The 15,554-nt window shown below is 37.1% G+C and overlaps 1 protein-coding gene across 3 annotated transcripts in view; it reads left to right on the plus strand.

Annotated features, from left to right (window-relative positions):
- nebl (nebulette) overlaps window positions 1-15,554 on the plus strand; it is a 379,969-nt gene that overhangs the window by 223,946 nt on the left and 140,469 nt on the right. For all 3 annotated transcript variants that reach the window (XM_069914655.1, XM_069914656.1, XM_069914657.1), the window contains exon 4: window positions 3,998-4,105. In XM_069914655.1, the coding sequence (XP_069770756.1) occupies window positions 3,998-4,105 (108 nt within the window). The remainder of the gene's footprint in view (window positions 1-3,997; window positions 4,106-15,554) is intronic.

The raw sequence follows: 15,554 nt of genomic DNA on the forward strand, positions 1-15,554 counted from the left end.
TCCTCTGGACCTTCTCCAATGCCAAAACTACTCACAATATTCCAAGAGTGGTCTGTACAATGCCTTATAAAGCCTCAACATTGCATCCTTGCTTTTATATTCTATCCCTCCCTGAGCATCATTCAATTTGATTTCCTTGCCATGCTAGATAGAATTTAACTCCGATAAATGTGAAGGGTAACACTTTGGTAGGTTAAGCCAGGGCAAGAGAAGGGAGGGGGAGGAGGACAGTACATCATTCCATGAAAGTGATAACATAAATAGATAGGGAGGTGAGGAAGACACTTAGCATGCTTGACTTCATCAGTCAGGAACTGGGATGCCATATTACAACTGTTCAAGATACTGGTTAGAACACAATTGGAGTATTGTGTGCAGTTCTGGTCACCAGATAGAGGTTGGATGCCTTTAAGAGGGAAAGTATTTATAAAAGATTTTGGAGAATGTTTTTTTGGACTGGCAGACTTGAATTATATGAAGAGACTTGATCAGTTTGAATTTTTTTACCTGGAGCACAGGAGCCTGACTAGAGAACATTCATATTCAATAAAATTGTGAGGAGCACATAAACACAAAGGCACACAGAATAGAAATGGGCCCTTTGGGCCAAAGTTCCATGCTAACCGATATGTCCCACCTGCCTGTGTTTGGCTCATATTTCTCCAAACCTATCCATGTATTCGTCAAACTGTTTCTTAAGTGTTCAAATGGTACCTGCCTCAACCACCTCTTCTGGCAGCCTGTTCCATAAATTCACAACCCTTTGTCTAAATAAAAAAAATTACCCCTCAGGTTCCTCTCACCTTAAACCAACGCACTCTGGTTACTAATTCCTCTACTCTTGGCAAACCACAATTTATTGGGTAAGTTCGTCTAGTCTATTCCATGATTTATCAGGTAAATTTACCAATCTTTTCCACTCATGAATAAGTACACCTCTGAGATCACCACCCTCCCTCCTGTGCTCCAAAGATTAAAGCCTTAGTCTGCTCAACATTGTCCTATAGCTCAGGTCTGTGAGTTATGGCAACATAGCTGAGGTAAAATTACATAGTCTTTTTCAAGTCAACTTTATTGTCATCTGATTGCACAAAAACAAACTGATGAAATTGTTCTCTGGTCCTCAGTGCAAAATATGCAGTTACACAACCAGACATAACACACACACATACAAACAATACATATGCAGGGCAAGTATTCATATATACAAATGAATAAATATCATTTCATAAATATGAGAGTCTTGGATGGTTAATGTGTGCAGTTCCTTTGGTCGTTCAGCGTTCTCACTCCCCTTGGGAAGAAGCCTGGTGGTGCTGGTTCTGATACTCCTGTATCTCTTTCCCAATGGCAGCTGTTGAAAGATGCTGTGTGCAGCATGGAAAGGGTCCTCAATAATTTTGCACGCCCTCTTCAGACAACTATCCTGGAAGATCACAGCTATTTTGGTGGGGGGGGGGGAGGAGGGAGGGAGACTCTAGTGATCATCTCTGCCACTCTTATGGTCCTGTGGATTGACCTCCGATCCATTTCTCTGCAGCAACTGTACAACACTGTGATACAGCTGGCCAGGACTCTCTCGATAGAGCTCCTAATGGTGGCTGGAAGCTTTGCCCACTTCAGTCTCCTCAGAAGGTTCAGTCGCTGTTGTGCCTACCTGACAAATGAGGAGAATTTGTGAGTTCACGATAGGTCACCAGTTAAGTAAATTCCAAAGGAACTTGGTGATCTCCTCTCTCTCCATTGCAGTTATTGATGTGTAGTGGAGGCTGGTCATTTCTGGTCCTCACATGAAGTCCATGATCATCTCCTTTGTCTTATCCATGTTGAGCACCATATCATGAGATTTTTCTACCTCTTTATAGTGTGACTCATTGTTGTTGCTGATAAGGCCAACTACTGCTTTATCATCTGCACACTTGATGACACTGTTGGAACTGGATCTGATGATGCAGCCGTGGGTTAGTAGCATGAACAGGAACACCAATGCTCAGTGTGTCAGTGCTCATTGTTCTGATACTGACCCAGACAGACTGTGATCTTTCCATTAGGAAATCTAGAATCCAGTTGCAGAGAAGTGTGTGTCCCAGCAAGGACAGCTTCCCCACCAGGCTCTGGGGAATAATCGTATTAAATACTGAACTGAAAACGATGAACAGTAGTAGCCTGGTGAATGACATGTCATTCTCCAGCTCAGGATGAAATGAATGAACAAGGCTATAGCATAGCATCATCTGTGGAATGGTTCCTTGGTGAATTGAAATGGGCCCATCGTCTCTGGGAGGTGTGCTTTGATGTGTTCCATCACCAGACGTTCAAAGCATTTCGTAAGTGCGGTAGTCATTGAGGCCCGTTGTTGTTGACCGCTTGGGTTCCGGAATGATGGTGACCGTATTGAAGCCTGCAGGAATGATGGTCTGCTGTTGACGATGTACAAGTTTGTTGATTCACAGGTAGATGAGTCTAAAAATAGGGGCAGCATAAAAGGGGAAAGATTTAAAAAGGACATGTTGGGTCCTTTTTCTTTCTTTTTTAAATATTTGTATTGTGTTTAACATATAAACATATACAAAATTTTAAGGAAAATAAGTCATCTCATATACATGCAAGTAAAATGAAGAATAAAATAGATGGAACTGCATTAGACAGTTCTTTGATCCACATAAGAAACAAGATATTGAATTAATCTATGATAACCATGTTAAACCCATATTTGCCAAGTTAATACAAATAAAAATTGATAAAAAAGAAAACAAACAACAACAAAAAAAAATGAAAAACAAATTCTAATCTAACCCCTCCCTCTAATCAAGGTAATCCTGTAAAAAAGGGAAATTGTGGATCATTTAGCGACCTCCAGACAGACATTGGACAGAGAATATCAGGAACATTCAAAAATCTTAATTCTTCCAATCATGATAGAATTCTATGAATGGGCCCCACATCCTTACAAATTGAAACTTTTTATCTTTAAAATTGTATCTATACATCATATAACTACTGTGTATGGTTATCTTTCCATTTCAATAAAATTGATTGTCTGGCTATCAGCTTGGTAAAGGCTAAAAATTTCTGAGTTGCAGATAGAGGTATATCTGGCTCACATGAAAAACCAAACAAACCTTTTTCAATATAGAGGGTGGTGGATATTTGGAATTAGCTGCCAGAGGCTTTGGTAGAGATGAATTAAATCATAACATCTATAAGGCATTTAAGCATGTTCATTAGATCAGGCAAATATTCTTAGCTTGGGTAGACATCTTGGTTGAACTGAAAGACCTATTTCTGTGCTGTAAAATTTTATGTCATTATGAAAATGAATTTACCAGAATGATATCAGGAATAAAAATCCAAATGTTTGGTGAGATTGGAGAAGTTGGGTTGTTTTCCTTGCTGCAAAAGGGGGTGGAGAAAGTTTGATTGCAGTTCACAATCATGAACAATTTTGATAAATGAGAAATTGCCCAGTTCCAGAATTATCAGAAAACAGTAGACACGGATTTTTGAAAATTGGTAAAGGAATCTTAGATACCATGAGGAAAGTAGCTTTTTATTTAGCAAAGTTGCGATCAGATGTTCATTGCATGAGTGTATGGTGGAACCATATTTTCTGATAACTTTCAGAAGATAATTGGATAAAGATTTAAATTTAATTTTAAACTTAGACCTACAACAAAGTAACAGGCCCTTCCAGCCCACATGCCTGTGCCAGCCACATGCCCCAATTAACCTACAATCCCATGTGTTTTGAAGAGTGGGAGGAAACCAGAGCACCTGGAAGAAATCATTGCAGACACAGGGAGAACAAACAAACTCCTCATGGTGCTGGAAGAATTTACAGGGTGCTAAGAAACAATAACAGTGGGAATTGCTGAATCGTCCAAAGAGATGGTACATAGATTATGGGCCAAATGGCCTCCTCCTGTGAAGTGTCATTTCATAACTCCTTGTAAGTTGTGACAAAATGCTATTTAAACAACATTTTCTTTTTCTTCAGGCCAAATACAAAGAAGACTTTGAAAAGAACCGGGGGAGAGGATTTAGCATTGTTACTGACACTCCTGAACTGCAAAGATTAAAAAGAACTCAAGAACAAATCAGTAATGTATGTAATGTTCTGTGTGAGAACATGCACGAGAACAGAGTTTTCGCTGTTCTTGTTTTGCTTAACTAAATTATAAGTAGATTGAGTTGCAGTGTTATGAGAGAAAGTGAATGTCTGTCATGGAAGTAGAATGCTTGGGTATGATATGTGGAATGATATAGAAGCCCAGTTAATTCTCCCCTAATCTATTTCTTGTATTACTTTTTAATATGTGTGCATCCCACCCAAAAGGAAGTATATCTGAGGCTGTGAGAGTGTTGTGACATACACATGGACATGTATGCACACAAATACACCATATATCAGTTATGAATGTAACCATCACCACTTGGTTCATAAAGAAAAATGTTAAAAATTGCAATAATCATGCCTTTTTAAAAATTATATTTACTTGTTTTCCCATTTCTTGATCTCTGAAGGTCTGTGCAGACTGAAGGGATGTTAGGCTTTCTTGATCTTCCACTTCCTGAATTAATTCAAGTTCAATACATCTTATGTTAAGTAAAGGTACCGACCCACAATCTGTTCCTCTATCTGTGCATTGTCTGTTGAAGACCACATGAATAATTAGACGTTAATATCATCTGAACTTTTTTTCTGAACAATTATTTTGTTTTTTTTTAAATAGCCATACCAAATTCTTGCTGAAATATTTTGCTTTAAGGTAATTATTACAGGCATATTTGAACTGAATCAGAATTCTTGTGGTCTTTAAGAATTGTGTAAATGCAGTGGTCACTTATCTTAAGATGCATGAACTAACATTAAAGTGGAAATGTTTGGCTGAGCATTGGATTTTTTCTCGTGTTTGTTATTACCAAGAAATATTTTCACAACTATAAGGAACATTAAAGGCACATTGACAGCACAATTAATAATTTTGAACTGAACTTCTCAAGTTTCACACTTTAAAGTGCATCTACAAAGACTAATGGACATTGAAGATTATTGTAAAATAAGGTACGGTTTTTTTTCACTTGAACTTTTAAAGACTTGAATTATTTTGATCAGGAATTAATCAGTACCTGAATAAATTAAAACACAAATTTCTGGATGTGTAATAAACATTAGATAATTTTATTTTATGGTTTATTGCAGAAAAAAACAGTCACTGAAATCAAATCCTGAAGGCACAATTTGTGAACTGCACCCTTAAAGTGATTTAACATGCACTTAGAGTGGTATGTGGACGCAGTAAGATGATCAATCATGTGAATAAACCTACATCTGTGTACCATTAAATCTTAGAAAATCTTTGCAATTTGGTTTATTTCAGCACTTGTTAATTGATCTTTGGTGAGCTGCCTCAGTGAATAATCAGTGCTGGCATGGTGTAAAATGATATTAACTGATTATAGTCATCAAAAAGGAGATTTTGAGTCATAGAATCACAGATCAAAGTACTGTACTGTATTTGATGAGATTTAAATTTCCTAATTCTTTTTGCTTGTATCAATATTAAACCTTTCTTAGATTTAGCAAGACTTTGTTGTTGATTGGTCTTCCATTGCAAGTCCATTATAAATGCATTTGCTTTATTTTACATGCTTGTCATAAAAATTCTTGTCAGTGAATGTTTAATCCCATAATCTGCTGAATATTAAAATAGCTAAAAATATTTACTAATTTTATTTGCTGAAACACTGTAATTTCCTACCTGTGATTAGAAATGCTTGGCATTACATTGGTAATTATGGAATCAATGGCTTAATTCTATTGAACACAATTCAATATAACTCAAAAGTGGGTTAGTTCAGAAATATCACAGTTTTTCGTGCAATTTTTGTATTTAGTGAAGATTTTTTAAAACTCAAAATGGAACATTTCTGCTGAAGAATAAAATATTTGTACAATAGTGATAATACGAGCAGCAATTATCCCCAAGAAAGTCATGGCATGGTCATAAATTCTGGTTGTTGTTTTCTATCATTTTTTTGGCTAGAAAAGAACAGTAGATTCCACCAGAGACTCCAGACACACTCCTCTCAATCGTCACTGCTATTCTGCTGTGTGTAACTGTTAGGTCTGCTTTGTCTTTTTTTTTTTTTTTTTTTTTAAATTTTTTATTTTTCACACCATAAATTACAATAGCCATGATATACACTTTTTCTTTTCCACACATTTACAGTGACTTTTTCTCCCTCCCCCCTCCCTCCTCCCAAGCCACCCCCCCATCCCCCCCCCTCTCATCCATTTTAGTTATACAATCTAGGTTGCATTAATTCAGTTAGACAATGTTGTCATTCAACAAAAATACACCAGAAATTCTACTGAGTCCATTCTTTTCTTCTCTTCTCCTTCCATCAACTTAGGTAATGTTTGTTCCCGGTAGGTTTTCGCTATTGTATTTAATGTAAGGCTCCCATACTTGTTCGAATATTTCAATATTATTTCTTAAACTATATGTTATTTTTTCTAATGGAATACATTTATTCATTTCTATATACCATTGTTGTATTTTCAAATTATCTTCCAATTTCCAGGTTGACATAATACATTTTTTTGCTACAGCTAGGGCTATCTTAACAAATCTTTTTTGTGCATCCTCCAAGTCAATTCCAAATTCTTTATTTTTTATGTTACTTAGGAGAAAGATCTCTGGATTCTTTGGTATATTGTTTTCTGTTATTTTATTTAATATCTGATTGAGATCATCCCAAAATTTTTCTACTCTCTCACATGTCCAGATTGCATGAATTGTTGTTCCCCTTTCTTTTTTACATCGAAAACATCTATCAGATACTGTTGGGTCCCATTTATTTAACTTTTGCGGTGTAATGTATAGTCTGTGTAACCAATTATATTGTATCATACGCAGCCTCGTATTTATTGTATTTCTCATCGTTCCAGAGCATAACTTCTCCCATGTTTCCTTTTTTATCTTTATATTTAAATCTTGTTCCCATTTTTGTTTAGTTTTACCATTTGTTTCCTCATTTTCCTTTTCTTGCAGTTTAATATACATATTTTTTATAAATCTTTTGATTAACATTGTATCTGTAATCACATATTCAAGGTTACTTCCCTCTGGTAAACTCAAGTTGCTTCCTAATTTATCTTTCAAGTAGGATCTCAGTTGGTAATATGCCAGCGCTGTATCTCCCGTTATATTGTACTTATCTCTCATTTGTTCAAAGGATAAGAATCTACTTCCTGAAAAACAATTTTCTATTCTTTTAATCCCTTTTTTTTCCCATTTTCTAAAGGCAAGGTTGTCTATTGTAAAAGGGAGTAGCTTATTTTGCGTCAATATTAGTTTTGGTATTTGGTAATTTATTTTATTTCTTTCTACATGAATCTTCTTCCATATATTGAGGAGATGGTGTAATACTGGAGAAGTTCTATGTTGTACCAATTTTTCGTCCCATTTATATAATATGTGTTCAGGTATCTTTTCCCCTATTTTATCTAATTCTAGTCTCGTCCAGTCTGGTTTTTCCCTTGTTTGATAAAAATCTGATAGGTACCTTAATTGTGCGGCTCTATAATAATTTTTGAAGTTTGGCAATTGTAAGCCTCCTTGTTTATACCATTCTGTTAATTTGTCTAGTGCTATCCTCGGTTTCCCCCCTCTCCATAAAAATCTCCTTATTATTTTCTTTAACCCTTTGAAGAATTTTTCTGTCAGTTGTATTGGCAATGCCTGAAATAAGTATAGTATCCTTGGAAAAATGTTCATTTTAATACAGTTTATCCTTCCTATCAGTGTTAGTGGTAGCTCTTTCCAATGCTCTAAATCGTCCTGTAATTTTTTCATTAGTGGATTGTAATTGAGTTTATATAATTGGCCTAGATTTTTGTTTATTTGCACACCTAGGTATCTTATTGCCTGCGTTTGCCATCTGAATGGGGATTCCTCCTTAAATTTTGAGAAATCCGCGTTATTCATAGGCATTGCTTCACTTTTATTTACGTTTATCTTGTATCCCGACACTTCTCCATATTCCTTCAATTTCTTATATAGTTCTTTTATTGATAGTTCTGGTTCTGTTAAGTACACTATCACATCATCCGCAAACAGACTGATTTTATATTCCCTGTCTTTTATTTTTATTCCTTTTATATTATTATCTCTTCTTATCGATTCTGCTAGTGGTTCTATAGCTAGCGCAAACAATAATGGTGATAGTGGGCATCCCTGCCGCGTTGACCTGCTTAAGTTAAATTGCTTTGATACATGTCCATTTACTGTCACTTTCGCTAACGGTCCCTTATATAATGCTTTAATCCAATTAATATACTTCTCCGGTAAACTGAATTTTTGCAATACTTTGAACAAGTAATTCCATTCTACTCTGTCGAAGGCCTTCTCTGCGTCTAAAGCAACTGCTACTGCCGGTGCTTTATTTCCTTCTACTGCATGAATTAAGTTAATAAATTTACAAATATTGTCTGTTGTGCGTCTTTTTTTGATAAATCCAGTTTGGTCTAAATTTACCATTTTCGGTACCTGTTCTGCTAATCTGTTCGCTAATAGTTTAGCTATTATCTTATAATCTGTGTTTAGCAAAGATATTGGTCTATATGACGCTGGTGAGAGTGGATCTTTCCCTTGTTTTAGTATCACTGTAATTATTGCTGTTTTACATGAATCTGGTAAGTTTTGTGTCTCATCAATCTGGTTGATTACATCCAGGAGGGGCGGTATTATTAGGTCTTTAAATGTTTTGTAGAATTCTATTGGGAGTCCATCCTCTCCTGGTGTCTTATTATTTGGTAAATTTTTTATTATCTCTTGTATTTCTACTGTTCCAAATGGTTCTGTTAATTTATTTTGTTCCTCTATTTGTAGTTTTGGTAGTTCAATTTTAGTCAAAAATTCATCTATTTTCCCTTCTTTCCCTTCGTTTTCGGTTCGGTATAATTGTTCATAGAATTCTCTGAAGTTTTCCTTAATTTCTTTTGGATTATATGTAATTTGTTTGTCTTTTTTCCTTGTTGCCAAGACCATTTTCTTAGTTTGCTCTGTCTTAAGCTGCCATGCTAGGATTTTGTGTGTTTTTTCCCCTAGTTCATAATATTTCTGTTTTGTCTTCATTATATTCTTCTCCACCTTATATGTTTGTAATGTTTCATATTTTATTTTTTTATCCGCCAATTCTCTTCTTTTGGTTGTATCTTCCTTTATTGCTAATTTTTTTTCTATGTTTATTATTTCCCTTTCCAACTGCTCTGTTTCCTGATTATAGTCCTTCTTCATCTTGGTTGCATAACTTATTATTTGCCCTCTAATGAATGCTTTCATTGCGTCCCATAGTATAAACTTATCTTCCACTGATTCCGTATTTACTTCAAAGTACATTTTTAATTGTTTTTCAATAAATTCTCTAAAATCCTGTCTTTTAAGTAGCATGGGGTTTAATCTCCATCTATACATTCTTGGAGGGATGTCTTCTAGCTCTATTGCCAATAACAGGGGTGAGTGGTCCGATAATAGTCTAGCTTTATATTCCGTTTTCCTAACTCTCCCTTGTATGTGGGCTGATAACAGGAATAGGTCTATCCTTGAGTATGTTTTATGTCTAGTCGAGTAGTATGAGTATTCCTTTTCTTTTGGGTTTTGTTTCCTCCATATGTCCACAAGTTTCATTTCTTGCATTGATTTAATTATAAATTTGGTTACTTTGTTCTTCCTGTTAATTTTTTTCCCCGTTTTATCCATATTTGGATCCAAATTCAGATTGAAATCCCCTCCTATTAGTATGTTCCCTTGCGTATTAGCTACCTTCAAAAAGATATCTTGCATAAACTTTTGATCTTCTTCGTTAGGTGAATATATATTAAGTAGATTCCAAAGCTCTGAATATATCTGACATTTTATCATAACATATCTCCCTGCTGGATCTATTATTTCCTCTTCTATTTTAAATGGCACATTTTTGCTAATTAATATAGCCACTCCTCTTGCTTTTGAATTATACGATGCTGCTGTTACATGTCCTACCCAATCTCTCTTTAATTTCTTGTGCTCCAATTCAGTTAAATGTGTTTCTTGGACAAATGCTATATCTATTTTTTCCTTTTTCAGTAAATTTAGTAGTTTCTTCCGTTTAATTTGGTTATGTATTCCATTAATATTTAGAGTCATATAGTTCAGCGTAGCCATTTTATATTTTGTTTATCTTCTCTTTCCGTTTTTCCATCATTACCTTTCCTCCTTTTCCATTTCTGTTTTCTTATTTTCAACTCTTTACCAGACAACATTCCTACAACATCCAACATTTTCCTTATTCTCCTATTTCTATCTTCTTTATCCCCAATCTCCCCTTCCCCTCCTGAGTTGCCCTTTATCCCTTGTCGGACAACCACATCTCCCCTCTCCATTTGGATTTGCGAATCCACTCGCAAGCGTCAACTGATTTTGCAGTGACCGCTCTTTTCCCCCCACCCAGCCCCCCCCAGAAAAGATTTCGTTTTTTATATGTCACAAAGGTCACTCTTTTAGTTCCCTCCTTAATCTCTCTATTCTATTACCTTCCCTTATTAATTCTTGTCTATACTTTCTATGTTTTCCTCTAATTACAGATACTTTCACATATGCCCATTGTCTCTATTCACTCTTATACCTCTTTACCCGCATACATATCAATCGTGGTCATTTTTACCCTCCTTACCCGTCTTCATCCCTCAGTCTATTTTTGTCTTTACCCACATACATATCAATCGTGATAATTTTTGCTCTCATTACCCGTCTTCATCCCTCAGTCTATTTTTGTAATTGTTCTGCAAATTTTCGTGCTTCTTCTGGATCCGAGAATAGTCTGTTTTGTTGTCCTGGAATAAATATTTTCAATACCGCAGGATGCTTCAGTGTAAATTTATATCCTTTCTTCCATAAAATCGCTTTTGCTGCATTGAACTCTTTTCTCTTCTTTAGGAGTTCAAAGCTTATATCTGGATAGAAGAAGATTTTTTGCCCTTTATACTCCAGTGGTTTGTTGCCCTCTCTTACTTTTTCCATTGTCTTCTCCAGTACCTTTTCTCTTGTAGTATATCTTAGGAATTTTACTACAATAGATCTTGGTTTTTGTTGTGGTTGTGGTTTAGGGGCCAATGCTCTATGTGCCCTTTCTATTTCCATTTCTTGCTGTAGTTCTGGACATCCTAGGGCCTTAGGGATCCATTCTTTTATAAACTCCCTCATATTCTTGCCTTCTACATCTTCCTTAAGGCCCACTATCTTTATGTTATTTCTTCTGTTATAATTTTCCATTATATCTATTTTTTGGGCTAGTAATTCTTGTGTCTCTTTAGTTTTTTTATTAGATTCCTCCAATTTCTTTTTTAAGTCTTCTACCTCCATTTCTGCTGCTACTGCCCGCTCTTCCATCTTGTCCATTTTTTTCCCCATTTCTGTTAAGGTCATATCCATTTTATTTATTTTCTTTTCTGTGTTGTTTATTCTTCTTCTTAAATCATTGAATTCCTGTGTTTGCCATTCTTTAAATGACTCCATGTATCCTCTAACAAGAGCAAGTACCTCCTTTACCTTGCCTATCTTTTCTTCTTCTATTTCCCTGTACTCTTCCTCTTCCTCTTCTTCTTCCTCTAGGTTGACCATCTGTTGTTTCTTTGCTGCCCTTTCCTCCTCTTCTTTCTTGTTTCTATTGTCTTCTGTGGTCTCTTCTTGCTGCAGGTGTTCTGCAGCTGTCGTTGCCGGCTGTGGAGATCGACTCCCCAGCTGGTCCCCCCTCCCGTCGGTGTGTTTTTTTGTATGCGCATCGCGCATGCGCGACTCCTCGCGCATGCGCGGTTGCGCACTTTTACTCGGCTCTGTGAGCCATTGTTGTAGTTCTCTTTCTACCGACCTGAGGTAGTGGGGTCTTCTCTCCGCAGCGGGCCTCTTCGGACAGGTAAGGCCTTCACCTTTTTCCTCCGTTGTCTTCTCTTCCTCTCTTCTTTCCGTTGATTTTGATTTTTCTCCTTTTGTCTCCATCTTCTTTCCACCTTTATATTCACTTTTCTTTAACTTGTATTTCTGTGCCTTTGTATTTTCTCTTGTTTTTCCCGACTTTTCTGGAGAGGGCTGGAGTTCACCGTCCGGCCACTACTCCATCACGTGACTCCCCAGGTCTGCTTTGTCCATGAATGAGTGAGACAAACACCAGACTGAGTCGAAATCAGGGTTCTTTGTTCTTTATTACCGGATTGTAACACTTGCAACTAACAATGTTAGTCGGAGAATGCATTCTGCCGTTATCAGCAAAATGGTGATTTTTTATACCCTTGGATACGTGCTTAGAACATCATCATATCATTACTTGTCCAATGACTAAAACTGTTGCTATCCTTTCCCTGCTAGCTTCCTGCCTCTCAATCCATCAATGTCTCTCTTATCTTGTAAGTACAAGGATGCATTCACATCTTGTTACAGCCCTGTACAGGGTAACTCCTTACACATTCCCATCTCATGATGTTTTACCTTACAGTAACAACCAGTTTTTATTAGAGTTATTGGCAGCTTTATGCTCAATGAATTTCCCTCAATGAATACTGTGTTCATTCTTACCAAATGGAGTATGGATATAGTGTTGATTTAGGAATATCCTTTGTAGAGTAATGAGGATGACTTTGCTTAACCATATACTTAATCATTTTTAGTATCTTTTAAGTGAAGACCAATACTCATTCACTATGGTCTTGAGGACAATCTAAGATATACAGGTAAGACAGGTAAAGGTCATCTAGTCATTTCTAGGAAAACTACCTTCCTAACTTCTGGTGAACTTTTCTTGAGTTGTGTCTGTGGGTGAAATATTACAATAGTTATAAGCAAGTGCTGAATTAAGGTTGCTATTAGATGAGCCATGGCATCTTAATACATGGCAGAGCTGTTCCTTATTTATGCTGACATATGTAATTGAGAACTGTCCCACTGACAAGTCAATAACAGCTTGACATAGTCAACAGCTAAGATCCCAGAGCTGAATCTTACAGCCAGAGTTTCTGACTGGATCACCTCTTATCACCTCCCTCTCCCCTAAAATATTGTTTTAGAAGTTAACCTGGCTAATTTGAACCCGAATATAGAACTTCAAGGAAAATCTAGTTGACTTGGATATAGCAAAGGCTCTGAACTCTGAAAACAATTTTGGTAGTAAAATTGGTCTTCCAGTACACTAGCAGTATTGCAGCTCCATTGATTGATATATGGAGAATTGCTGAGGTATAGAATGTCCATTAAAAAGGACAAATCCACTCTTCCTAATTACTGTCCAATTACTATGCTCTTAAATGGAAAAGTGATGCAGGGAGACATCACCAATGTAATCAAGTCATTGGGTTCTATTGCTCTGAACCATTACATCTCAGGTTCAGTCATGGCCTGAAGTGAAAGTCCAGAGCTGATGATGGAACCAGGGGCACTCATAAAATTGAAGATGATAAGAATCTGGAGGAAGCTCTCTAATGGCTGCTGTCATACCTCCTACAAGAAAAGTATGTGTCCTGAATGGAGGTACCTTATCTCAATTCCAGTATGGTTGCTTCCTTAGGTCTGTTGGGTCTTTGCACCAATTGTGTTCCAATGCTTTTTTCACCCAGAATTTTTACAAAGCATTTCCACAATTTGGGTTAATGCACAAAAGTGCTGGAGAAACTCAGCAGGTCCTGCAGTGTCCATAGGAATAAAGATATATAAATAAAATTTCAGGCCTGAGTCCTTCATCAAGGTATGAGCAAAAATCAGGCAGACACCAGAATAAAAAGGCAGGGAGAGGAGGGAAGAAAGGGCAGGGGGAGGAACACAGGCCAACAGCCAAGAGGCCAAAGGTGGACATGGATAGGAGAGCAGGAGAGAAAAGCTTGAGCATGATTAGGAGAGGGGAATAGCTCTGTAAATGCAGAGCTGGAGGAAAGGAAACAAACTTATAGGAAAAGAGAGACAGAACTGGAGGAAAGGAGACATAGGGAAAGAGTCAGACAGATAGGGGAGGGAGTGGTGCCTAATGTAAACTGGACAAGTCAATATTAATGCTAGCAGGCTGGACAGTGCCCAGAAGAAAGATGAGGTGTTTTTCCTCCAAGTTGCAGGAGGTCTCAGTTTGGCAGTGCATGAGATCATGGACTTGGCATGGCAATGAGGCGGGGAATTGTACCAGGTGGCCAACGGGAGATCCCTGCGGACAGAGCGAAGGTGCTTAATGAATCAATCTCCCTGTCTGCATCCAGTCTCTTCAATGTAGAGGAGACCACAACAGGAGCTCTGGATGTAGTAGATAACCTCTGCAGATTCCCAAGTGAAGTGCTGCTTCACTTGAAAGGCCTCTTTGGGATATCTTTTGGGTCCTGAATAGTGGTGAGGGTGGAGATGTGGTGTAAGTATAGCATTTTTTGCAGGCACAGGGGTCGGTACCAAGGGAGGGATTAGTGGGAAGGGAGTGACAGAGGGAGTGGTCTTTGCAGAAGGCGGAGATGGGAGGAGAGGGGAAGATGTGTCTGGTGATGGAATCACATTGTAAGTGGCAGGAATGACAGAAGATAATATGTTGGATATGGAGGCTGGTGGGGTGGGAGGTGAGAACAAGGGGGCAGAGGGTGCCAGGGCATGAAATGGAGGATATGCGGGTGAGAGCTGATTTGATGGTAGTGGAGAGGAAGCCACATTTTTTGAAAGAGGGCATCTTAGATAAAATGGCATAGAAGACCTTGTCCTGGGAGTGGAGGCGATGGAGATGGAGGAATTATAGAAAGAAATGGAATCCTTACAGGGGACAGGGTATGAAGAGATGTAGTTGAGGTAACTGTGGCAGATGGCGGGTTGGGTTTTGATTTTAGTTTGTCTGCAGTCAGATCATGACAAAGTTGTGTTAAGTTGGTGTAAATAATATTTATATTTGTTTTTTCCTTGTTTCTATAATTATTTTTTAATATATAGGTTCATGCAGTATGCTTTTCCCATCATTTAGAATGTGCATTCCTTGTATTATAATATACAAGTTAAATATGCACATTGGAATAATGTAGCATTATGTAGTGCCTTCAAATTCAAAATAATTTTTTAAATTTTTTGATTAAATATTTGTATTTTAGATTATTGACTGCAAAATTGCCATATTTGGGAAGAACCTTGATTTAAATTAAGCAGAGTGGGTCTGGGTCATGAATGATGTTTAATAATCTATTTCCTCTTTCTCAAGTTACTTGCTTTGCATCAATGATATGACACATTTCATTTATATTTCTAGTGAGGTAGTTATTACAGAAGATAATATATTTTTATTGTTCCATTGTTTAAAAAGGCTTCAAAAATAACCCAGGAAATTATAGCTGGTGAGCCACATATCAGTGGTAGGTAAGTTAATGCAAGTTGTTCTAAGAGATCGGATATACAAGTATTTGGATAGTCAGGGACTTATTAGGGATAGTCAACTTGGCTTTGTGCATGGAAGGTTGTGTTTAATAAATCGAAGAGGTTACCAGGAAGGTTGAGGAAGGAAAGACTTCATAG

Source organism: Narcine bancroftii, chromosome 1, assembly GCF_036971445.1.
Source record: "Narcine bancroftii isolate sNarBan1 chromosome 1, sNarBan1.hap1, whole genome shotgun sequence".
NCBI lineage: Eukaryota > Metazoa > Chordata > Chondrichthyes > Torpediniformes > Narcinidae > Narcine > Narcine bancroftii.